The sequence below is a fragment of the Poromitra crassiceps genome (assembly GCF_964638095.1).
Source record: "Poromitra crassiceps genome assembly, chromosome: 2".
Lineage (NCBI taxonomy): Eukaryota > Metazoa > Chordata > Actinopteri > Beryciformes > Melamphaidae > Poromitra > Poromitra crassiceps.
The window spans coordinates 29,446,019-29,473,289 of NC_139624.1; the positions used below are offsets into that span (position 1 = coordinate 29,446,019).

A 27,271-nucleotide genomic window follows, 5' to 3' on the forward strand; every position below is an offset into this window, starting at 1 on the left:
AGCCAGAAGAGGCCGTGGCACTTCCATTCCAAGTGGGTTAAAGTCAGCTCCACATTGTTTGTGTTAGTGGCCATCTACACTGATCCAGCACCAGAGCAGCTGCCCACGCCAACTGTGTCAAGCAGGCATGTCCAAAGTCCGGCCCCGGGGCCAATTGCGGCCCGCGGACAGATTTTAAGTGGCCCTCGGCTTGTCTCTCAAAATATACTCTATGTGGCCCTCCACACAGTATTGGTTAATCAAGCAAGTCCAATTTGCATTTTTTTCCCTTCAACTAACGATGACAGCACTATCATACAGTACAGTTTGTACAGGAACCAAGTAGGAACAGCACATGCAGCACTAATGTTTCAGATGGTAAACAAAATCTTTAGACTACATTTGTATGTGATTTTGATTTAAAAGAAGTATAACCCATAATGCGAGAAGCAGCTGGCCCCCCGGCATTTTCACATGCTCTAATCTGGCCCCCATTCAACAAAGTTTGGACACGCCTGGTGTAAAGGAAGAAAGAAAGAAAGAAATGAACCAAACCCAAATGTGGCCATTATCTCTGATACATACAAAAAAGAAAATTCATACAAAAAAATAATATATATATGGACACCTAGTCTTTCCTGCATGCTTTGTTCTCTTTCTCTCTCCTTTACTTTCTTTCACTTAAACTTCTGTCACTTAAGGAAATACCATAACGTCATCTCAAAAAGCACAAAAGCTGCTTTGGATCATTATGGAGATGATCGCTATATTGTTCTAAGGGCTGGTGTAATACAGCCTGATGTGATGTCAGACGGAATTGTCAACTTGTTACACTCATTTCCACCTTCTAGTCTGAGATTGCACTCGGTTTAACACATTTCTATGAGGGGAATCCCCCAGAGGAATTCCATTTTCCCTAACCAATCACTAGAGACCAACGTATCGGCCTTAATCTGACGTTAGTTACTCCAGTCAGGAGAACATCTCCGCTTTGAATAAATGCCTTCCAAGCAGAGTGCCGTTCACATTTCAAATGACTTGTCACTTTTAATCCATTTAAAACAGCCTCGATAGCAGGCGGCAGCCACAGGCATTGTTGATGGTTTAGTCCCGCCCGTTGGACTGTTTTATTGACACTGATTGGACAATCGTTAGTCCCCCTCAGCGCTGATTTGATGAATCACTGGTAAAACCGGAGAAAAAGCATTTGCATATGACGATGCCAGACCAGAAGCAGCCAAACTCAACTATGTGGAGTGGGCGGAGTCAAAGGTCTGGACCCAGGCAAGGTGTAATAGTTAACTGAATGCAATAATAGATTTGTAACTTGTTTTTCAGCCTAACATCGGGCGCCTGGGCGTCCCCCACGGACCCTCGGGAGAGAAGGTGACTGTGGTTGCCGTGGACGACTGTGACATCTCCATGGCGATTCGCTTTGGCAACCAGATCGGCAACTACTCCTGCGCTGCCCAGGGCACCCAGACTGGACAGAAGAAGTGAGCTGGAATCTCTCCCTCCCTCCCTCCCTCCCTCCCTCCCTCTCTCCCTCCCTCTCTCTTTCCGTCTCTCTCACTCCCTCTCTCTCTCTTGTTCCCTCTCTCCCCCTTTCTCTCACTCCCTCTCCTCTCCCTCTCTCTCTCTTGTTTCCTCTCCCTCCCTCCCTCCCTCTCTCTCTCTCAATACCTCTCCCTCTCTCACTCCCTCTCTCTCCCCCTCTCTTTCATTCCCTCTCTCCCTCTCTCTCTCCACCTTCTCTCTCTCATTCCCTCTCTCCCCCTCTCTCTCTCTCTCGTTCCCTCTCTCACTCCCTCTCTCTCACTCCCTCTCTGTCTCACTCCCTCTCTCTCACTCCCTCTCTCTCTCCCTCTCTCTCTCTCTCTCTCTCTCGTTCCCTCTCTCTCTCCCTCTCTTCTCTCTCTCCTTCTCTGTCTGTCTCTCTGTGGGTCTCTAAGCTCAAGCACTCCAATCCGTCCCACACGCGTTGTTCTGGATAGCACGACATTTCTTGGCAAGACCTGCCCTTTTCTGCCTCTGCTTGGGGTTGGGTTCGTTTAGGCATGAGGAGTGATGATTAGTTGAGGTTAGTGTACGAATATCAGGGTAAGCCAATCAGAGATAGAGTGAGACGTTCAGAGGCAGAGTGAGGCGGGTCTTCACAAGAAATGTGGTGCTATCCATAATAACGCCCCCCCCCCCCCACACACACACACACACACACACACATACACACACACACACACACACACACACAAACACACACACACACACACACACACACACACACACACACACAAACACACAAACAACCCTCAGGTGGCGAGACTAAGAGGCAAATATGTTTTGCCTTGGGGACTATGTCAGATCACCTTCATTACAGCCATCCTCTGCTGTCTGGGTTAATCTCTCTGTTCATCCCTATGGCCTTTCTGCTGTCAGACAAGGCCTAAGACAACCAAAACAGCAGCTCAGCATGGCTTTAGCCCACTCATGTTGATCATAGACTAATTGATTCTTTGCTGTGAATCATGATGGTTTTTGTATTTCTTAAATGAGGAGGCTTTAGATGAGCTAGCATGCTGGAACACATTTGGTGTGCAGAGAGAGAGAGATTCAGAGAGGAGCTAATGAGGTTACATTCCTTCACAAACTCGTTGTGCAGGTCACAGTAGCTGAGAGGTGTTATGATGATCAATTAACTGTCCAGGGGTGACACACACTTGCAGGTTACACTTGGGTTCGGTGAAAGTGGAACATACCCAAATGCAATGTGCACACGCACACAACACACACACACACACACACACACACACACACACACACACACAGAGCACACACACACACACACACACACACACACACACACACACACACACACACACACACACACACACACACACACACACACACACACACACACACACACACACACAGTCATTGTCATTACTGTAAGTTGGTCTACTTGCAAGTTATCCTACTAGGGCAGGGGTTCCCAAACTTTTCAAACCAAGTACCACTATGTACCAAACCAAATTTCACAGGGACCACTTCCACTGCGTATACTAGTATTTTGTTTTCTTTCAATAAAATACAATGTATAGTAGTTTATAGTATTTATAGTAAATAGTATCAGATATGCTAAATAACAACATAAGACTACTGGTTCGAAACGAACAGACACACACACTCACACAAACAGACAGACACACACACGTCACACACTTGCCAACACTAGGCTGTGAAAAAGAGGACCCCTTTGAAAAGTATTTTTCCCTCGACAAAATGTAGCCTAAATTTGGAGCGTTATTTAGCCACCTTCCTGACAAGCTAGCATGACATGGTTGGTACCAATAGATGCCAATAGATGGTATGGTACCTATTATCCCTCAGGGTTAATATGTATGTAAACCGGGAAGCCCGCACACCAGACCACAGTTTGGAACCAATGTACTAGGAATAAATTACAAGCACAATAGGCGGGGTAAACCTGCAAAATTCCGGACACATCTAAAATTGCCCTTGGAATTGGGATGAGGGGGGCTTTTAATTGCCACCATAAAATAAACAGTTGACTTTATGTATTTTACATTACTTAGTCTGTATAAATTTGCAAAGTGTGTCTTCAAAATGGCCAGCTAGGCACCTCCTCCTCCTACTACTAATGTTATTTACCTCAGTGACAGGCAGAGATGCTCACAAGTAATTTTTTGCAAGTCCAAGTCAAGTCTCAAGTCTTTGGTCACAAGTCCAACAAGTCAAGTCTCAAGTCTATTATGGATGAGTGTTCTATCATCTGCTGCATGCCATCCGGTCTGCTTAGAACACTGCATAGCTAAAACTAAGGAATTCAAAGCATGTACTGAATTATCCTCACTCCTTTATCTATTAGCATACAGTATGTGTAGACACACAGCATACAGTACAGTAGACTAGACATATCCTTAATTTTAATGCACACAAAAAATAAAATAAAGATTGTTCACGAGTCCTAAATCTCGAGTCTGAGTCGAGCCTCAACTTTTTAGAGGACGAGTCTCAAGTCAAGTCTCAAGTCACTGTGTGTGCCACTTAAAGTGCGACTCGAGTCCAGGTCACAAGTCCAAGTCCCCATCTCTAGCGCAAGCTAGCTGGTTAACTAATTCACTAGCTAACATTAACTTAAAAACATAGGGAGTATTTTATTACGCAAACCACCCGCACAGTCAGGACTAGAAACAGTTCCAAACCAGAGGGCACTCGGTAGATTTTATTTATTTATTTAGATCAGGGACAGTACAAATGAATCAACCACAAGGTAAATGTGCCAGTGTTAGCCAAAGGGCTAGTTTTCAAGTGTCGTCCCTGCAGCCAGATGTCATAGGCCATTCACTAATAGGAAACAAATACAAGTTAGTACAGCAATAACAACGGCCTGTCAATAGACTACAATTAGTTAATTAGTCATTCTCTAAGGGGGGGATCAACATTTAAGAATAAGCAGGTAGGGCATAAAGGCAGGTCAGACTACATCCAAGCAAGCTGACAGACAGACATACAAACCATACACACATACAGAGGTTTGCATAGAACACACAGGAGGGCTTGCAGGAAGAGATTGACTTATAGTTATTATATGTGCTCACATAGCTGATTGGCCCTAAGCCAATCAGCCATAAGCCATTCCTTGGCAGGTATAGTTGACCAATGTATGTATTTGCCACTGTGGTGGTTACATAACCTCCAAAACTAGCCACAACTAACCGTTGTTACATTATATATTGTTCATACATCATATATGTTCATATAAGGTTGTGGCTCTAAAATTCCCAACTGGTTGGTTCCAAGACGTGCCAGATGCTGATTTGATGTCTTAAAGGATTTTCCTCATTGGATTCCTAAAAGTCTTTTGGACTACTGTAAGCTGCACATGCCTCAGGCCATTTGCTGTGCTTGTATGTGCAGATTGTGCACAAATCATATGTTGAGTGCTTTGGACTTGTATTGTACGTCGGCAGCATTGCTTCACAGTAAGTCCCTCAAAGCCTTTCACCTTTTGATGTTGAGGGTTTAGGGGCTGTAAGCAGAGTAGCATGACCTACTCTGTGCAACCTGACTGGGTCATGGTGATGCTAGCTTGTGACAACTTAAAACCTTGGAGTGGACACAGTAACCTTATTTCACAAGTGTCATTCATGATAACCTGGATTGATGCTTTACCTCAGACTCTCTTTCAACCATTAACATTTTGTGTACTGTACATTCAACATTTTCTATTTTAATATATTTAATAATAACTTTTACTGACAAAATAGCGTTATTATGGTAAATTGACCCACTCGACCTTACTCTGGCTTTATGAACCAACACCAAGACTTTTTATTTTTGCTAATTTGTATTTACTAGGCATCTCGTGCGCTACGCACACTTGATTCCTAGGCTCGCCCGTGCAGCAGGTGTGGGCAGGGTCAAGGCGCGCTGAGCGAGGCGCTGAGGAAAAGAGAGTGCTTCTTGTGTGAGCGGTTAAGCGTGAGCTCAGCTTTAGCGTGACTTTGGCGTATGGTGTGAACAAAGGCTAAGAGCAATAACCTGGACATGAACGTCACCAGAACAAAAGAAATGCGTGAGAGTTGGCAGCTACACAGTGTACTGGATGTTATTGCAGTAATTTGTTACAGTACTGTAAACTGTCATGTGTAGGCCTATAAAACGTGTAGAGTTCAATCAAGGTGTCTTGTATCTTTATCTGACTCTAATCTTGAGGTTTGATTTCCTGTACCACAGCGCAAAATCATAGTGCTTATGTTTTGTGTTCCGACATTTTATTGAAAGGTAGCACTTTGCAAATCACTTTCATATATTTTGGGATTGCCCTTCCCTCACCCAATATTGGCAGGAGATACACAGGACCATGGAAGCTGTTTTTAGGGTTGAAATTCCATTTCGATGTGAAGTGATGTATCTGGGTCACGAAACATTTGAGCTGAGTAGAACGGATGCTTTACTGTTTAGAATGTTAATGGCTGCCAGTAAGAAGGCGCTAACCAAAAAGTGGCTGCGTCCTCAAGTACCAACAATAAATGACTGGGTGGATATAGTATATGATATATTTGTAATGGAAAGACTTACGTTTTCGCTGAGACTCAAGAAGGACAGATTTGAGAGGATTTGGGAAAAGTGGATTGAATTTATAACACCTAAAAGACGAGACTTTGTATAGAACTTTGTACCTCTTATGACTGTGTCAAACTAGTAGAGCATCCCCTCTATCTCTGTTGTTTTTTTGTTCATGTTTTTGTGGTTTGTTTTATGTCAAGTAAATAATATAAAGAAGGAAAAGTTTGGAAAGGAGTAGATAAAGTAAATGTATACTGTTGAATGCGAAATAATGAAGGGCTACTCTACTCTGTAAAATGTTCAACTGAAATTAATGTGAAAAAACTTTTCTAAATAAAAAGAGAATTACAAAAAAAAGAAAGGTAGCACGTTACTTTGCATGTTGGATCTTGATTCAGTTTCTTTCCCTCTCCTCTGCAGATCACTGGACCTGACGGGACCGCTGATGCTAGGCGGAGTTCCCAACCTGCCGGAGACCTTCCCGGTCAGCAACAGAGACTTCGTGGGCTGCATGAGAAACCTTAGCATCGACAGCAAGCCCACCGACATGGCTAGCTTCATCGCTAACAACGGCACCACGGCAGGTTAGACATGCTACGTGCTAAACCAAAGCTACGCTCACTCCGTCCATTTAAACAGCAGTGCCACAGACACAAGGCTTGATGGTGTCCATCTATTTTGGACATTATCCAATTACTTTTCAGGATTTTAAGGTTCCAAAAGTCAGGAATTATGCTCAACACATAATCACTTTTACTGTAAACTTTCAATTCAAGTGAGAAAAAGAACTCAAACAGTAGTAAGTAAAAAGTAAAAAGAAAGCTTTTTCTACAGAATTTCTTAATGGTATTAATTTGCTTGTTTAAATGCCTTAAGCTGGACACATGCTACGTCAGCCTCGACTTGAGGTGTTGCTTAATGCAGGTAGACCTATAGAGTATCGCAGGAATGAGTGTGGAAAACACTTCCGGCTCGTACGTGTCAAAGTGAATGAGACTTTAGTGTGGGGATTTCGGTTTAATGCATGAAATAAGGTCTGTGGTTAACACAAGTTTATGAAACAATGAAGTTTGTGTTCAGCAAGATCATCTTTACAAACCACTTTTATGACTTTTGAAGTGTTTTCTGAAAATCGCATGAAGATGATCTTGCTGAACACAAACTTTGCTGTTTCATAATGTTTTGTTAACCACAGACCTTATTTCATGCATTTAACCAAAATTCCCATACAAAAATCGTATTGACCTTTACCCCTACGAAGCAGCAGCGCGGGGATTTCTGGGTAAGCCTACAAAAATACGTCATCCCTGCGGTACTCTATGTACTCGAACGTCAACTTGACGAGGGGGTCGCAGGGGAGTCCCCACAAAATGTATTTACCATTTTCTCCCCAATGGTACTTAGCCAGTTCTTCCCCCTGCTGCCCCGATCGCTGCTCCATCCTCTGCCAATCTGGGGAGAGCCGTAGACTAGCACCATGCTTCCTCCAACACATGCGCAGTCGCCAGCCGCTTCTTTACACCTGACAGCGGGAGCTTCACCGGCACGACGTAGCATGTGGGAGGATCACGATATTCCCACCAGTTTCCTTCCACCCCGACCAGGTGCCCTGACCAACCAGAGGAGGCGCTAGTGCAACGACCAGGACACATACCCCCAATTCGGCTTCCCACCCGCAGACACCAGCCAATCGTGCCTGTTTGGACGAGGTTTGGAGGTAACACGGGAGTGCGAACCTGCGCCCCTCGTGTTGGTTAGGCAGGGGATCCAGCTACCACTACACTACCCGGATGCCTTCAAAGTGTACTGGCATTGATCCTGCATAGCAATAAAGTAACCCTGCATCTGTGTGATTTAGTTCAACACTACCCACTTACCACTACCCACTACCCACTTACCTTCATATACATACATATACCTTACATTCTCTACATACACAAATACATACATACACAATGTCTGCTTACAGTTTGAACTGAAATGGATGCAAATGTGTTTAATGTTAAGGTTGTCCGGCCAAGAAGAACTTCTGTGCGAAGGATATGTGTCAGAATGGAGGAGTGTGTGTCAACAAGTGGAACACCTACGGCTGTGAATGTCCAACCGGCTACGGCGGCAAGAACTGTGAACAAGGTAGTGTGTGTGTGTGTGTGTGTGTGTGTGTGTGTGTGTGTGTGTGTGTGTGTGTGTGTGTGTGTGTGTGTGTGTGTGTGTGTGTGTGTGTGTGTGTGTGTGTGTGTGTGTGTGTGAGTGTGTGTGTGTGTGTGTGTGTGCATCTGTGTAGAATCTGTGTTTTGTCTTTGCCAGAGGAAGTGACGAAGTGGACAGTAGAGTTTTTTTGTTATCAATACATACATGTAAATTCAGTGTCAACAAATTATGTATAGAGTTATTTGCAATATTCAGATACGGACAGTAGAGTTAATGTGACTGTATCTCCTGTGAAGGAAGCATCTCTCAAGATAGAGATCAAGTGTGTGTGTGCATGCGTACGTGCATGCGTACGTGTGTGTGTGTGTGTGTGTGTGTGTGTCTGTGTGTGTGTGTGTGTGCGTGTGTGTGTGTGTCTGTGTGTGTGTGTGTGTGTGTGTGTGTGTGTGTGTGTGTGGAGGGAGTGAGAGGAGAGGGTGTGTGTGTGGAGGGAGTGAGAGGAGAGGGTGTGTGTGTGTGTGTGTGTGTGTGTGTGTGTGTGTGTGTGTGTGTGTGTGTGTGTGTGTATGTGTGTGTGTGTGTGTGTGTGTGTGTGTGTGTGTGCGTGCGTGTGCGTGCGTGCGTGTGTGTGTGCGTGTGCGTGCCTGCATGTGCGTGCGCGCATTTGTGTGTCTGTTCATGTGTGTGTTTTGGGGATCAACTAAGATCAGGAATTTCTCTCTGGATTCAGTGTGATTCATGCAGTCACAATGGAAAGTCACAGTAAACCCCAACCGCTCACTGCTATAGAGACACACACTATGGCCAGGGGCTTTGGGCTCTTAACACAAAGACCTGGCTGTGACTCACATATCAGTGCTCCACACACCATCAAAGGATAAAAAAAGACGCACGCGCGCGCGCGTACGCACACGCACACACGCACACACAGACACACACGCACACCCTAGCAGTGACCCCGTGGCTGTCCTCTGTGTGTCTATGTCACCACCTCGGCAGGCTGCACATGTGACAGACGGCTCATGTTACTGGACAGTCTACTGTAAACAGCATGCCTACTGACCTGTCTGCAGATAGATAGATAGATAGATAGATAGATAGATAGATAGATAGATAGATAGATAGAGAGAGAGAGAGATAGATAGATAGATAGATAGAGAGAGAGAGATAGATAGATAGATAGATAGATAGATAGATAGATAGATAGCGAGAGAGAGAGAGAGAGATAGAGAGAAAGAGAGAGAGAGAGAGCGATAGATAGATCATTCAATCCATAAGTCACAATGACATGAAAAATGACTTTCACCTAAATTAAATGTTACTGTATTTTTTACATGTTATTGTATTTTTTTTTATATCAAAATTCCATTCGTTTTCCTTCACTTCCTGGAAAATGGCATATTCTTTGTGATTATTCCATGTCATATCAGTAAGTGCATAGCAATCAGTGGTGTAGTGTAATGAAATAATATTTCTTTCTGAGTATACTTGAGTATTCATATTTCTGTCAACTTTCACTTTACTCCACTACATTTCCCAAATAAAATGGATACTTTTACTCCACTACATTTCCTCTATAAGTATCTTAGTTACAAAGTAAAATCAGAAGAAATTGGGTAGCCTGCAAGCAAGCAGGTTTGACAAATCAGTGCTCCTAGTTTGCAAGTTACATTAATCACGATCCACACGCCATTCTAGTTGGTGGCTGTAATGCAACATAACGTTGTTTGCCAACCGCTATAAGACTCTAGGCTAGAAAAATATTTCTACTCAAGCCCAGGCAGGTCTTTAGCTTGCTATTTTATTAATAGCATTTACTTGTACTTTTACTTTGAATACTTCAGTACATTTATTATGATACAATTACTTTTGATACTCAAGTACAGAAAATATCAGCTACTTTAAGACTTTTACTCAAGTAACATTCCAATAGGTGAATTTGACTTTTCCAAAGTCTTTTTCTGGGAAGATATGTGTACTTTCACTCAAGTATGGTGAGTACTGTATAGACCACTGATAACAATTTTAACCAATAATACCATCACATATTTCTTTACATTCTCCACCCACTCCTCCCATCATGTAAAACCTATAACTTTCAAAGTGACAGCAGCACTTTTGGGCGTTCACCCCCGAAAATTGGGTTTCCTCACCCTAAGACACCGAAGGCTACATCCTGCTGTCTGAAATTGATTCATTTCAACAGAATCCAGAAATGGTGACAACTCAAGATGATGTACAATTAGCATTTTGACCACTTTTCCAACTATCACTCGCGGCGTTATTTCCCACGCTGACCTCCTGTTTCAACTGAAAAGACTTTGAAGTATGGAAGCACGCCACCATCGAAGTGCCGTTTCCTTGTGACTTTAATTACCCTCAGACTGTTTTCTATTTCTGAGGTGTCAAATTCCACTGCAGGTTCCAGCTCATTTCCTTGTTGTTGTATTAGTTATCTGTATACCTTCTCATGGACATAAGTCAACTCAAAATGTATTCATTTTCTTATTAATAATTTTGTTGCTAATATCATATTCCAGTGATTTATGGTGTCTGAATCTGTGTGGTGTGTGTCTGACAACATTAATGATAGCTTTGTGTTCATGTACGCCTGCAGTTTAGTGGTTAGGATGTTGCAACAGCGGGACTTCGGGAGTCAACTCTCTGTGTGCATGTGTGCGCGGGTGTGTGTGTGTGTGTGTGTGTGTGTGTGTGCGTGCGCAGGTGTGTGTGTGTGTGTGTGTGTGTGTGCTTAGCTGGCTTTAAAAGGGTTAAGGTGACTCACACTCTGCTTGTCCCATCTCCTGTGCGTACACATTTGTGTGTGAGTATGCCTGGCAGGGGAAAACGAGCCTGCTTTTATTTTGTCAGCATTTTCTGGCTCCCTACTGGCTACTTCATCACAGACCTATATCCCAAACGATAGTATAAACTAAAACCATCCCCTTCTTTCATCCATCCACTCGCAGCCAAATAACTTAAGCACAGCGTCGCTTGCCAGAAATGTTGTTATTTACACTCTGGCGATTCCACTGCTTTGAGTAATAACCCGTCTCATGTTCTTGTGCGGTAAGGAGAGAACTTTGATTTCCTCCTCAAGGGCGAGCTTCCAAACAATGTGTGAAGGTGTGAATACCTCGCCTTGCCCTCTCATGGATGAGGTAGCCGTGCAACCAGTGCCAGGCCCCAGATCCAGTATCTGAACTGGGCTCGGGATCACAGCGACGCTGGGAAGAGGTTTTGGCTCCTCTTGAGCTTGTTGACACACTTGGTTTAAGGCTTACACACCTCACTGCCATACGAGAACCAAGACATTTGTTATCAGGATTTTCACGCGGCCATAAACCTTCCAGACCCAACGGAAGTGAACTTTTTTTGTTTTTCCTCATTATGCCTTCAGGCTTCGTCAGTTCAGGTTCTGATTTGTACAGACCCTTTTTTTAAATGAGAGAGAGAGAGAGAGAGGAAACTTAATGCGGATTACAGTTTAGACAAAAAGATTATACCGGAAATAAGATGCTACAGTACATGCTTAAAGGAGAAACTATGCTGATTTGTTTTGCACATGATCCCACACATATCCGATAACTGTAATCAGTTTTGCAGGCATTCATTTAGTTTGACAGTTATTGAGAGTTGATTTGAGTTGTGGACCAGTGCTGTCATTCATGCAGAAAATGACACAACTGAACTCAAATCAACTCTCAATAACTGTCAAACTAAAGGAATGACTGCAAAAGTGATTACAGTTTTCTAATATGTGTGAGATCATGTGCAAAATAGAAAAAATAAATCAGCATTGTATGCCATCCCTATCAATATCCAAGAGCGCGGTCTATCAATTTGACAACAATTTCAAGGCATGATTTATGGATTATTATTATATTATATTATTATCTTCGTCTCAAACCCCGCCCTCACCCTCAAATAGCCCCACCCCACGCCTGCTTAGATTTGCTCTGCTTGTCCTCAAACTGTATGATCACACTCAAAACTATTATGCTTGGACAGATTTCCTGCACTCACACTCAAACTGCTTCCGTGCACTCTTGAAACCTCTCCTCTTGGATTTCTTCTCTGCGCTCAGATTCTTTGTGCAAAATTTTGACAAGAAATCCGAGCACAGACAAGAAATCCAAGAGCAGCACAATGTGATCCAGACTCTGCTCCAGCACAATGCGATCCAGACTCTGCTCCAGCACAATGCGATCCAGACTCTGCTCCAGCACAATGTGATCCAGACTCTGGTCCAGCACAATGCGATCCAGACTCTGATCCAGCACAATGCGATCCAGACTCTGGTCCAACACAATGCGATCCAGACTCTGGTCCAGCACAATGCGATCCAGACTCTGGTCCAGCACAATGCGATCCAGACTCTGATCCAGCACAATGCGATCCAGACTCTGGTCCAGCACAATGCGATCCAGACTCTGGTCCAGCACAATGCGATCCAGACTCTGATCCAGCACAATGCGATCCAGACTCTGGTCCAGCACAATGCGATCCAGACTCTGGTCCAGCACAATGTGATCCAGACTCTGATCCAGCACAATGCGATCCAGACTCTGATCCAGCATAGTTCATGTACAGAAAAGAGCATAGATTAGTTCTGCTGAGCAAAGTCTTGCTCAGTTTTGCTCAGTTTCTGAATAATTGAGATGATAATTGACGTTAAGATGTGATCTTTAGAATAGCTAAATACGGAATTTGCAAAGTCTTGGGCGATCTGCTGTGATTTAGTCACAGTTAAACCTCCCAGGTTGTTTGTATCTTCTGCTACTGCTAGTGTTTCCCTCCTCTATCTGGTTGATCAGAGATTAGCCTGGGAAAGATTAAAAGATGAAAGACTGGCTAGATGTTTTTCTCCATTTGTAGATTTCTTTACTCTATGGAGAGACAATTAAACCACTGTAGCTCCCCACTTGCAGGAACAAATGTGTGTTGTGTCTGATAATGTGTGTGTGTGTGTGTGTGTGTGTGTGTGTGTGTGTGTGTGTGTGTGTGTGTGTGTGTGTGTGTGTGTGTGTGTGTGTGTGTGTGCGCGCATAGAAATAATTCTGATTCTATGCCCTGGGGACCCGGGAAGACACAGCTCTTGCACAGTACTGTAGATATAAGTGTTTCACTTACTGTATGCTGTGCTGAAAGATAGACAGTAGTGTGTGTGTGTGTGTGTGTGTGTGTGTGTGTGTGTGTGTGTGTGTGTGTGTGTGTGTGTGTGTGTGTGTGTGTGTGTGTGTGTAGCTTGATGGGACAAATCCTAACGTCTCTCTCTCTCTCTGCACAGTAGCATATACAGTACAGTATGTGTCAGATTTGTACTGTAGGTGGAGCTTCACTCTGTCTCCAGACGAGTAATGTTTGTCTAAGGATTACTGTCTGGATGATGGCATGGTGGCTCAGTGGTTAGCAGTACACTGTTACCTCACAGCAAGAAAGTCCCGGGTTCGAACCCCGGTCCGTCCCAGGTCCTTTCTGTGTGGAGTTTGCATGTTCTCCCCCTGTTCTTGTGGGTTTCCTCTGGGTGCTCCGGTTTCCTCCCACCATCAAAGACATGTGTGTTAGGGTACTTCTGTCAGTGACCCTGACCAAGGTACTGGCAATCGAACTGGAGTTGGTCCTCGCACGCTGCACTGCAGCTGCCCACTGCTCCTATAGTTCTAGGAAGGTTCCTCATAGAGGATGGGTCAAATGCAGAGGATGAATTTCGCAATAAAGGATAACTTAACTTAACTTAACTTAACTTAACTTAACTTAAAGGATGGCTTTACCGATAATCAACCCACTTTGTATATATAATCTCGGTAATATAAGCACATGGGCAGTGTTTACTGTCTCTCTCTGGCCATGTTCAGACTAGGAGGCCAAATCTGATTTGTGAACTTTAGTGACCTATTAATGACTTTATCCAGATTGGTTTTATCAGTCTGGATGCTCCAAGTCTGATTTGTGTCACTTGTCCCAAACCACATATGGAGGTAGTTTCCAATCTGCTTCAAATGTGCTTTTGACTGATGTGTCTTCAGTGCGGACGTGCAGATCCACCAAATCTGATCTGAACGTCACTCACAACTCGTCATCAAATGCTTCTTTACTGAGGCCCACGTCGTTACCATAGCAACCCATGCAGATGCGTTTTCTGTGATCAGATTGCAATCAGATTGTGTTTTATCACTTGAAATAAAAATGAAAGAGGGGAGCTCCTTGAAGTCTTTCGAAGAAATAGTGTTTAATCCAGAAGTAATATATTCGTGTACACAGCAGTGTTACAAACAGAATATATCACAAAAGTACACGGGCAAACAAAACGCTACGTGCGTTTCAACCACACAGGGTCTTCATCAGGCTGGAATAGCTGGGCGTCCAGCTATTCCAGCCTGATGAAGACCCTGTGTGGTTGAAACGCGCGTTAACGCATGATAAAAGCAAAAGATCCCATTATAAAAATGAGAAAGCTCATCAGAAAGCTCTAACCATGTCAGCACACCAAGCATTAAAGATGGAACGCCACGGCACCGCTCTGCATGTATGTTCTGTTTCACTTTCTTGAAGACGATACACTTTTTCCATCAGACTTTCACTTGTTCCATCATCTTCCAAATTCTATGTGGTTTATTGATGTTGAAATGTTACACACATACTGTACTTACATTCCTTTCATACAAATATACAAAATACGGTAGATGCTTTTTCACACACATATTAAATGTCAATTAAATGTCCAGCCCTGTCCTTTGTTTGTTTTAGCTGTGCATACTGGTACCTTTTTCCCTGTAGGCGAGTACTTTGAGAGCAACACAAACCCGAGCCAAATTCCTTGTATGTGCACATACTTGGCCAACAAAATGGATTCTGATTCCGATTCTGATTCATAGCACCTTTAAATGCATTTAATGTCAAATACTATTCTTGTTTTAGCTCTAATACTCCATTTTCCCTGTCCAGTGATGCCATCTCCTCAGTTCTTTGATGGCCAGTCGTTGGTTTCGTGGAGCGAGCCGGACGTCACCATCGCCGTGCCTTGGTACATCGGCCTCATGTTCCGCACCAGGCAGCCCACGGGCACCCTGATGCAGGCCAACGCTGGACGCTTCTCCACCGTCAACTTCATGGTGAGACAGACTAGTTCAAGTTGTTTTTGGAAGGGAAAAAAAGGTTTTTATAAAACTAGCAGATTATGATTGACTGAGCAGCGTTCAAAGCCGTTGTAAAATACGCTATTTCTAGTTAATGCTTTGGAAATCATGTCGAGAGCGCTTCCATTCCGCACAAAACACAGCGCACGGAGCGTTTTTTGTGTGCTTTGTTTTGTTTTCCCCTGCAGTCGCATGCAGTACAGTTCAGGACACAACGATCACACAAACGGTAGCCAGCTAGTTTCGTCTGTTTGATGTTGTTGATTGTTCACACTGTAAACATGAAAGCCAGATTATTGGCAATTCTGTCAGCAGTGGAGGTTGAAGATCCCCCTGGCAGGAGAAGAGGTAGGAGGAGTGACATTGACGAGCAGCGCACTTTTCCTCCATATGTTGAACTTTTTTCAGTTTGAGACGCCCAGAGCGCTCCGCCAAAAAACGCTATGAGCGCTTAAATGCGAGGTGCATTTAAACGCGAGGTGTGTTTTTTTGCTGACAAAAATGTGTTATTGTAAGTCGCTTTGCATAAAAGCGTCTGCCGTATGACGTAATGTAATGTAATGTAACTTCAGTTGCGTTGTGTGACCAATGATGATCTCTCTCTCTCTCTCTCTCTCTCTCTCTCTCTCTCTCTCTCTCTCTCTCTCTCTCCTCCACAGGTTAGCGAGCAGCAGGTTCGGATGGAGGTGATGCTGAGGGAGCAGCTGGTGGCGTCGCTGGTCTTTCCCCAGGTCCGGGTCAACGATGGCGAGTGGCACCACCTGCTGGTCGAGCTGAGCAGCGTCAAAGATGGCAAGGACATCAAATACATGGCCGCCGTGTCCCTGGACTACGGCATGTACCAGGTACGGGCCGAGCGAGGTCACATGTAGACGAGAATGTGCAGTTAATGTACATGTGAAAATCTACATTAAGAAAGAAGGGAATATCCGCACACTGGAAAACAGCTGCAAATGTTTAATGAGGACTAGGAAAACAACGTTTGGACCATGGTTTGGACCCAGGCGCTGGGTCTTCGTCAGGCAATCGAAACGTTGCTTTTCCTAGTCCTCATTAAACATTTGGAGCTGTTTTCCAGTGTGCGGATATTCCCTTCTTTCTTCAGTTTGTACCTCTATATCCAGCACCTGGCCTCAATACAGGTTGGATGTGCATACAACTACTCCTTTTTAAAACCTACATTAACTCACACATATTCAGGTTTGAATTTGACTTTTGGGGACTGTGTCAAGACTTCTTAGTTTAGAGGTTTTCAAATTCAAGAATAGTAATAAGTTGACCGATTAAACAAAAGTAATATAACTGTGTGTGTGTGTGTGTGTGTGTGTGTGTGTGTGTGTGTGTGTGTGTGTGTGTGTGTGTGTGTGTGTGTGTGTGTGTGTGTGTGTGTGTGTGTGTGAGCAGAAGTCAGTGGAGATCGGTAACGACCTCCCAGGCCTAAAGCTGAGAACCCTTTATGTGGGCGGTTTGCCTGGGGAGGGCAACCATGTCAACAAGGGATTCACTGGCTGCATACAGGTCAGTGCGTGCGTACATGTGTGTATGTCTATTTAATCTATGTTGTGCAAAACACTGTCTCCCTGGGAAAATATTTCATGATTAAATAATAATTAAAGAAAATAGGATACTAGCCTATCTATCATCCTATCCTACCTATCTACCCATTTGTTTGTTTTTTCCTCTCTATCATCTCTCTCTCTCAAAGTTCAAAGGTCCAAGGTCAAAGGTCAAGGTCACTTAGACCTCACGAACGCCATTTTCAAGTTCGTTAACACGATATCTCAGGAACGCCTTGACGGAATTTCGTCCAATTTGGTTCAAACATCCACTTGGACTCAAGGATGAACTGATTAGATGTTGGTGGTCAAAGGTCAAGGGCACTGTGACGTAGAGCTGCAACGATTAATCGATTAATCGATTAGTCGATCGTCAGAAAATTAATCGACAACTATTTTGATAATCGATTAATCGTTTTGAGTACAATTTTAAGAGAAAAGGTCTAAATTCTCTGATTCCAGCTTCGTAAATGTGAATATTTTCTGGTTTCTTTACTCCTGTATGACAGTAAACTGATATTATCTTTGAGTTGTGGACAAAACAAGACATTTGAGGGCGTCATCTTGGGCTTTGGGAAACACTGATCGTCATTTGCCACCATTTTCTGTCATTTTATAGACCAAACAACTAATTGATTAATCGAGAAAAGAATCGACAGATTAATCGGTTATGAAAATAATCGTTAGTTGCAGCCCTAATGACCTCACAAACACCATTTTCAAGATCGTTAACGCGATATGTCAGGAACGCCTTGACGGAATTTCTTCACATTTGGCTCAAACGTCCACTTGACTCAAGGATGAACCAGTGGGCAAGCTCTGCCCCTTTCCCAGGAAGATGCAGAAGTCTTTGTTTAAGCTGTAATTCCTCAAATGGCCACTTGAGACAGGGCTCAGAAGTCCCGTCGTTCCTGTTAAAATGCCCCACTTTGTAACAGTAATTAAGCATCTTTACAGCCTGGGCCTTAACACGATTTTGGTCTATATAGCTAATTTCACCTTTTCATAACAACTGTAGGGGGGTAATTTTTTATATAACTCGGCCGTTTGGAGTAAAATAGATGATAGAAAAGGGGGGGATTGACAGATCGCCTGTCCAGTGATCACGTAGCTTGACGATCACGGGCCAATAGCAGGCAGAGCTGCGGCTCTGGGAAACCCCCATCTCACGTGAGCTGCAGAAGGACTCAACCCATTCCCTCCCACTCTGCTGATAAAGAAATCAAGATGGCGACGGCCAACGAATCAACTCCAAACAGGAGACCAAAATGAATGGGATAGCTCTGTCCATATTTTTAGGTCAGTGGGATGAACTGATTACATTTTGGTGGGCAAAGGTCAAGGTCACTGACCTCACGAACGCCATTTTCAAGCTCGTTAACGCGATATCTCAGTTACGCCGTGATGGAATTTCTTCACATTTGGCTCAAACGTCAAATTCTGGACAGACATGGATGTCGACTGCAGGCAGGATGTACTGTAGCGCGTGGGAGGATCACGCTATTCCACCCAGTTCCCTTCCTCCCAAACAGACCGACCAGAGGAGGCACTAGTGCAGCAGCCAGGACACATACCCTTAATCTGGCTTCCCACCCAAAGATATGGCCAATTGTGCCTGTATGACGCCCGACCAAGCCGGACGTAACATGGGGGCTCGAACCTGCAACCCTCATGTTGGTAGGCAGGGAATCTACCGCTGCACTACCCGGACGCCCCCCTCTCTTTGGCTCTTGCTCCCTCACTTTCTTCTTCATCACTGTGTGTCCTCCCTTAGGGCTTTCTTCTTCATCACTGTGTGTCCTCCCTTAGGGTGTGCGAATGGGTGAGACGTCCAACAACGTGGGCAACGTGAACATGGCTCAGGGCCTGAAGATCCGTGTGGAGGAGGGCTGCGACCTGGCCGACCCCTGTGACTCCAACATCTGTCCTGAGAACAGCCACTGCAGCGATGACTGGAGCACACACACCTGCGTCTGCGACCCGGGTAACACACACACCACGCGCACGCAGTGTTAGGCACGTTACTTTAAAAAGTAATATATTACTTATTACTCATTACTCTTTTCAAAAATAATATTATTACTTTACTTATTGCTTCGTGCCAACAGTAATTCGTTACATACTCGTTATATTACTTTTCCGTTACATCACACAAAAGTAGTACCGGTAATGTGTCCTTTCTCATCAAAATGCAGACTTTGCATGTGGGTACATGTAAATATAGGTCTAATCGCTTTGCCGGAGCCTAGCTAAAGCTTCAAACTAGTTTCTACAGCCTATGCATGAATCCATAAGTTACATGCTTGATGAAGAGTACACCTGGTTCAAAGTGATGACAAGATGCAATCTTTTAAACCGCTTCGGTTTTCAATAGAGAGCCAGAGTGAACGTCACTTCCTGCTTCAACATATCATTTATGGGAAAATAAATGGCGGATGAAAATCTCTGGTACAAATGTACCAGAGATTTTCATCCGCCATTTATTTTCCCATAGACATTTCGTAAAATGCTTATATAAATAGTTTTACTTGTTCAAACCAAACGGTTCAGATATATTTAGAAACAGGAGAGACCGCATAACATTTCACTCGGACCACTGCTTGGTTGGTATGGTTGTGTCTCTGTCCTGTCCCACAGGTTACTGAAAGTAGATATGTGTTTGGTATGGTTGTGTTCACTCTCTCCTCTCTGTCCCACAGGTTACTTTGGGAAGGAGTGTGTGGATGCCTGTCAGCTCAACCCCTGTGAGCACGTGTCCACCTGCGTCCGCAAACCAAGCTCCTCCCACGGCTACACCTGTGAATGTGGACAGAGTTACTACGGCCAGTACTGCCAAAACAAGTACGCTTCTTTCCTGCCTGTGTGTGTGTGTTTGTGTGTGTGTGTTTGCTACAACCAGTACTGCCAAAACAAGTACGCTTCTTTCTACTACGGCCAGTACTGCCAAAACAAGTACGCTTCTTTCCTGCCTGTGTGTTTGTGTGTGTGTGTGTTTGCTACGACCAGTACTGCCAAAACAAGTACTCTTCTTTCCTGCCTGTGTGTGTGTGTTTGTGTGTGTGTGTTTGCTACAACCAGTACTGCCAAAACAAGTACGCTTCTTTCTACTACGGCCAGTACTGCCAAAACAAGTACGCTTCTTTCCTGCCTGTGTGTTTGTGTGTGTGTGTGTTTGCTACGACCAGTACTGCCAAAACAAGTACGCTTCTTTCCTGCCTGTGTGTGTGTGTTTGTGTGTGTGTGTTTGCTACAACCAGTACTGCCAAAACAAGTACGCTTCTTTCTACTACGGCCAGTACTGCCAAAACAAGTACGCTTCTTTCCTGCCTGTGTGTTTGTGTGTGTGTGTGTTTGCTACGACCAGTACTGCCAAAACAAGTACGCTTCTTTCCTGCCTGTGTGTGTGTGTTTGTGTGTGTGTGTTTGCTACAACCAGTACTGCCAAAACAAGTACGCTTCTTTCTACTACGGCCAGTACTGCCAAAACAAGTACGCTTCTTTCCTGCCTGTGTGTTTGTGTGTGTGTGTGTTTGCTACGACCAGTACTGCCAAAACAAGTACGCTTCTTTCTACTACGGCCAGTACTGCCAAAACAAGTACGCTTCTTTCCTGCCTGTGTGTGTTTGTGTGTGTGTGTTTGCTACGACCAGTACTGCCAAAACAAGTACGCTGCTTTCTACCAGTACTGCCAAAACAAGTACGCTTCTTTCTACTACGGCCAGTACTGCCAAAACAAGTACGCTTCTTTCCTGCCTGTGTGTTTGTGTGTGTGTGTGTTTGCTACGACCAGTACTGCCAAAACAAGTACGCTTCTTTCTACTACGGCCAGTACTGCCAAAACAAGTACGCTTCTTTCCTGCCTGTGTGTGTTTGTGTGTGTGTGTTTGCTACGACCAGTACTGCCAAAACAAGTACGCTGCTTTCTACCAGTACTGCCAAAACAAGTACGCTGCTTTCTACCAGTACTGCCAAAACAAGTACGCTTCTTTCTACCAGTACTGCTAAAACAAGTACGCTGCTTTCTACTACGGCCAGTACTGCCAAAACAAGTACGCTGCTTTCTACCAGTACTGCCAAAACAAGTACGCTTCTTTCTACCAGTACTGCTAAAACAAGTACGCTGCTTTCTACTACGGCCAGTACTGCCAAAACAAGTACGCTGCTTTCTACCAGTACTGCCAAAACAAGTACGCTTCTTTCTACCAGTACTGCTAAAACAAGTACGCTGCTTTCTACTACGGCCAGTACTGCCAAAACAAGTACGCTGCTTTCTACCAGTACTGCCAAAACAAGTACGCTTCTTTCTACCAGTACTGCTAAAACAAGTACGCTGCTTTCTACTACGGCCAGTACTGCCAAAACAAGTACGCTGCTTTCTACTACGGCCAGTACTGCCAAAACAAGTACGCTGCTTTCTACTACAGCCAGTACTGCCAAGACAAGTACGCTTCTTTCCTGCCTGTGTGTGTTTGTTGCTTATCAGGCAAGCAGTACTGTAACATAACTGTATGCACCAATAATCATGCTTTTGATGAGCAAGTTGTTAGGTCGCCATTGTACATAAGAATTTGTTCTTAATGACTTACCTGGTTAAATAAAGGTTAAATAAATAAATAAAAAAGTTAGGAAATGAAGGTTGAAGTGGCTATATCACCTACAATCCTTAAATTCTGTGCTACCATTGCCATTTAAAACAATAGCCCAAGTAATCTTAGGCTCCTTTCTCTATATTTTCCAGATACTATATGATCATCTTCAGATAATCATGTTTTACTCCACAATATGAAAGATAGCATTTTGGAACAGAGCTCGAATGTTAAATATGGAGCGGTGTGTTGGTGGGGACTTTACTTTGCGGCCCGCAGCCAAAGAGCTAAACAAATGTGCTTTGGTGATATTAGGCTCTTACCAGGCTATTGTACTGTTGCCAACGTCCTGTCGCCCAGCTTCTCTCACAGCGCTTTATTACTCTGTAAGATGAGCTCCATAGTGTTTGTGTGTGTGTGTGTGTGTGTGTGTGTGTGTGTGTGTGTGTGTGTGAGAGAGAGAGAGAGAGAGAGAGAGAGAGAGAGATATCTCATATCAAAAAGAAATTCTCAAACTATCAAGTGGAAGTGAAGCTTATCAAGTCCCATCCAATTTACTCACACACCAACAGATAGATGCTCACACACACAGGTAGTCTATCACACACGCACGCACGCACGCACGCACGCATGCACGCACACACACACACACACACACACACACACACACACACACACACACACACACACACACACACTCGTTTGTGGTAACGGGTGCAGTGCTGAGATTGGATCTGTGAGGTGATAACTTAAGATGAGGCAAGATAAGTTGATGCCTGTGGGGAAATCAGTTGGTTGCAGCAGCAACAGTAAAAGGATCCAGTAGGGAGGGGATACAATTAAAATATAAACTATTGAGATGATGTAACTATATTGCAGCCAGCAGTTTCAACACATGTTTAGAAAGTAGGAAATATGGCAAAGAATACTGATTGCTTACATCTTTACCTAGAGTACATGTACAGTATGGAGTCCTTGTACTGTATATACACATACAGTAGCACTACAAAAACATAAATATGAAAAAAACAATGCTGTGCAGAATATCAGAATGTATGCAGTATGTTACACTGCGACCAATATACGTAGAAAACTGAAAAAGCAAATATGTGAGTAATATAGCAAATTCACACATATAGCTTCACATCAACATGTCTATAGAAGTTAATTTATTTGTATAGAACCTCTTGTGGCATGTAGACCGGCTGAATTGTACTGTAAGCAAAGTGCAAAAACACACGTTTTGCTAACCAGCCCTGACCCCTGACCCCTATGACACGCATCACTTCCTGTCTGAAGCAGGATGTGGGGTTCCCCCTCCACACCTGACTGATCCTCCACAGGTGTTTAGTCTCCACCGGCCTCCGACTCCGCCCCTATCAGATCAGATCGCAAAGCTCACATCTCAGAGTGAGAGAGAGAGGTGTGTGTGTGTGCGTGCGTGCGAACGTGCGTGCGTGTGTGTGTGTGTGTGTGTGTGTGTGTGTGTGCGTGTGTGAATGAGTCACACTTGACTCACTGTCTTAAAAGTGTAGAGGAAGTTTATTCTAGATCCATGGTGATAAAGCACATTTAGTTGACGAGTAAGCTACCAGGTAGTATTCTTTGATGCTGGTACAGTACTACTAACATGCCAAAACCTGATGAGTCATGACTTAGCTATAAATGAACTTGTGCAAACTACTGACAATCAAAAAGAACAAAGAAAACATGTTTTATTTGGGATCAGATGCTCCCATGTAGTAAAGAATGATTAAGGATTTGTTTTTTCCCCCAATTGTGTTTTGTCTCCTCTTCCATATAGCCTAACCATTTTTGAAAATGTTTGAATCTGATAAAAATTTGATTCTGCATGTGCTTACCACTGTTACTGAGCACCCTATTATTCAAGTTGTCAAAATGTCAAGAGAGCAGAGACAATGAAAACACAGCATTTTCTTCACTACTGTAATAAATCAGATACAAGATTAACTTGAGTTTTAAAATGATTTTTTTTAACCTATTAATCAGTAACTAATTTAGATTTGTTCATGTATTTTGTTTGTATTCTCGTGAAATTGTCAGATTGTGAAGATTGTTTTTCACTTACTGTACTTGAAGACAAGTTACAATGTAACATTAAATACAAGATGAAATGCTTTGTTAAAGATTGCTACTGTTTGCCATGTCTTTTGGCCTTGCCTCACTGTACTAAAGTGTCATTGTGTGTGTTGTCAGGGCGGAAAAGCCATGTCCTCGAGGCTGGTGGGGCAGTCCCATGTGTGGACCGTGTAACTGTGACGTGAACAGAGGATTTCACCCAGAATGCAACAAGACCAGTGGAGAGTGTCGCTGCAAGGTAAGAACATGCCTTCATTTTCATTCAGCCCATACTTAGAACACTAGCAGAATACCTGTGGAGTGAATCCAGTGTAAACGTGTTTTCTCTACTGGTGTGCAGATCAACTGTCTGTTAGCTTTCATTTCAATATAGCCTCAATGATCTCAGCTACTCACTGACATACCCTTAACTTCATGTATGGAGCCTCCATGCAGAACATGTGTGACCATTAATCGTCCCTAAAAAACTCCGGCTCCGAGGGGTGCTCTTTACACTTCCTGAACGATTCAGCGTGATCGCACGTAAAATGGCGTAGCTGTGGCCGAACACAATTTCTGCTCGCTCGCTCACTCACTCACTCACTCACTCACTCACTCACTCATTCACACACAGAGACTTCGCATTCTTGTTATAGAATTGTCTTGGCTTCTGTTTTCAATTGAAATATTGGTACTGTATTTAAGTTAAAAGTTAAAGGGCTGTATAATCACCATGGGTGGTTTTATCTTATTCAGACAGTGGATTAAGAAGGCAGACACAGGGGAAAAATTTACTATATTTTATATATTATTTTATATTTATATTTACTATAAATTTACCTCATTAAGATTAATGTCAGCCTACAAAGGTAGCTAAACTCTATCCTGCAAATAAAAAAGGTTGGTAAACTGAGTTTGAGTGTGATTATCCTCCATGGGGGCACGGTGGCGCAGTGGTAGTGCTGTCGCCTCACAGCTAGAAGGTCCTGGGTTTGATTCCACCCTGGGACGGTATGGGCGCTGAGGGTGTGTCCCCTCCACGTCTTCAGTGCCTACTGCCCAGGTGGGCTATTTCGTGAAAGGGCCTTTCTGTGTGGAGTTTGCGTGTTCTTCCCGTGCTCCCTGACCCCTGGTGTTCCTCCATACAACATCGGTACGGACCCCTACTAAAAACATGCAGTAGATCTTCACCTGACCAGTGACGACTACTACAGAAGTTGGTCCCCGGGTGCTGCCCAGTGCCCACTGCTCCTGGCTGCCCCCCGGAGGAAGGGCATGTCATGTCTGGGTCAAAATGATCAGAAAATGTATTTCACCGGCCAACGTCAGCATGAGTGTGTGTGGCCCTGCATGCATGCGTTGTAACAGGTGTCGTGTGACAAATAGAGATGGCTTTGTCTGTCTGATTCTTCTTCCTTACATCCTTATGGACATAACAGTACTGGAATGTCTTCCCTTCTCCGCCGTAGGATAACTACTACCGTCCAGAGGGCGAGGACACTTGTTACCCCTGTGAGTGTTTCCCTGTGGGCTCCGAGTCCAAGACCTGCGACTCGCACACTGGACAGTGTCCCTGCAAGGGTGGGGTCATAGGTCGCCAGTGCAACCGCTGTGACAACCCCTTCGCTGAAGTCACCGCCGCTGGCTGCGAAGGTACGTGAATTCATGTACTTTTAATAAACTTCAAAAAGATCGTTCTTAGATCAAATGCTGTCTGTGGCTCAGCTGATACATTTACAATCACTGGCAGCCTCTCATCTCTCTCTTTGAAAAAATGCAATCTATCACAATGGACTAGAGTGTTCAAAGTATGACTAATCTCTTTTTGTTTTGTTTTTGTTTTTCAATTCTGTCATCTAGGTAATTATTTAATTTATTCAGTTATTGTTGTTATTGTTATTATCTATTATTTTATTATTATGTTGTTTCTATGAGCAGGGAAGGGGATGCTGGGGGGATAACAGGGGGATTCTATTGAGAAAAAAATAAAAGAAAAAAGTGTGATTCTATAATACTGTTCATCATATGCAGCTTGTCAAATACAATGTAAACAGAAAATAATACAAGTGTAGGTTGAAGAGCAATGCGTTAAAGGTCATTAAAGATATAGATATAAGTTAAATGAAGTGAAATGTAGAGAATCTCTGTGATGCTAGTAAAATGTTTCAATATTTACCCACAATAGCTGCACTAGCCGGATGGTTATTCACATACATGTATTGACAGATTTACAAATGTCTGCGGAAGAGGATATTTGCTCACATCAACCCGATATTAAATAGGCTAGTTCACCCACAACTGGGATAATACTTGTATATGAAAACTGAAACTATTACTATCTGGTATTTTCTTTCTCCTTTCTTTTCGCTAAGTGGAAGTGACATTTTAGAACCGAAACTTTCAATTATTCAGAATGTAAAGAGAGGATAATAATGCGTAATAATTTCCAAATGTGTGTGTATTATTCCTTTAAATGCTGTATAGTTTACAAAGCAGGCTGTATCAATAGATGAAGTGTCAAAAGGAGACAAACGCTGTCGCTCACATCTGCTGGTGTTGCAGTTGAGCTAACTCGGCCTCTTTGTGGCCGTCCAGTCAAGCAGAAGAGGCGAGTCTGGCTAGCAGGCTAGCTTGGCAGCAGCACTGCACACACACAATACAGTAGAGATGAATAGAAAGCAGCAAGACAAAACCACATAGAAAGTCCCTCATAGAAATGTAATGTCTGTCTGCTTGCTGTTTGTTGAGCCAATAATGAGCACTTCACAGTCACTGAGTGTGTTCAAACTTTTTCTCTGCTTCAACCACCGCAATTTCTTTATTTGCAGTATGATGCCCCCTGTTGAAACACTGTTGCTTCACATTTAGCTTTATTTTGGAAGTGAATCGAAGATTTGTTTGTTTGTTTGTTTTTCACTCCGGAACTGCTTTTAAGTCAAGTGACAGCCAAATATCATGTTTACATGTATTATAAAGCTTTAATAAATGTGTTTATTGCATTGTTAGTCTATGTAAACAGTGTAGCAAAACAGACCTATATTATGAGTTAAGGTGGAAGCCTTATTTTCAATGTAGCGGAACTGTGTCCCATGTCGGACACTATGGCCCTGAGTTGGTCTTTTCGTGGGGCTTTTTATTTCAGAGAACACCAGCTACTATTGTGGAATTACTTTAGACATCTAACAATCTACATGTCACATTTCATATGAATGCACGGCCATTTAAATGTCTAAATAGTTTAGGAAAGTGACTTTGATGAGAGAAAGCCGTAGGACGAGCTTGGGCAGGAAGGCTGGTATAGGCTCATTTCACAGTCAGCAACCTTTTGAGGTGGTAACGCAGGAATCAACACAGGTGTAATCATTAGCATTAATGAGGGTACCTGGCACTGGAACACCTAAACAGAATGGAAGCATAATTAATGGTATTTAGTTACAGCTGCTTTACTTCCTGCTTTCACCACCTCAACACGGTTGCTGTGAAATGGGTCCATTACAGAAAGAAGGGAAGGAAGGAAGGAGGTACAGTAGGGAGCGAAGGTAGAAGTAAGGCGAGGAGGGGAGAACGAAGTGAGGAGAGATGAGTGTTTTGGGTCTCATCCACAACAGGCTTCATACCGGTCTGTCAGCTCTGCGCCCGCTGGCTGCTCAGACCACACACAGTAAACTCTGTGGTTAACATCACTCCAGCC

At 43.6% G+C, this 27,271-nt stretch overlaps 1 protein-coding gene across 1 annotated transcript in view; it reads left to right on the plus strand.

The window, feature by feature from the left end:
* Positions 1-27,271, plus strand: part of celsr1a (cadherin EGF LAG seven-pass G-type receptor 1a) — a gene marked incomplete at its 5' end in the record, with an annotated part of 247,920 nt that overhangs the window by 188,958 nt on the left and 31,691 nt on the right. Inside the window, 10 exons of the mRNA XM_083655165.1 lie at positions 1,318-1,475; positions 6,490-6,653; positions 8,077-8,202; positions 15,169-15,335; positions 16,019-16,204; positions 16,764-16,877; positions 18,725-18,899; positions 19,615-19,756; positions 23,719-23,839; positions 25,050-25,233. Of these exons, the coding sequence (XP_083511291.1) occupies positions 1,318-1,475; positions 6,490-6,653; positions 8,077-8,202; positions 15,169-15,335; positions 16,019-16,204; positions 16,764-16,877; positions 18,725-18,899; positions 19,615-19,756; positions 23,719-23,839; positions 25,050-25,233 (1,537 nt within the window). The remainder of the gene's footprint in view (positions 1-1,317; positions 1,476-6,489; positions 6,654-8,076; positions 8,203-15,168; positions 15,336-16,018; positions 16,205-16,763; positions 16,878-18,724; positions 18,900-19,614; positions 19,757-23,718; positions 23,840-25,049; positions 25,234-27,271) is intronic.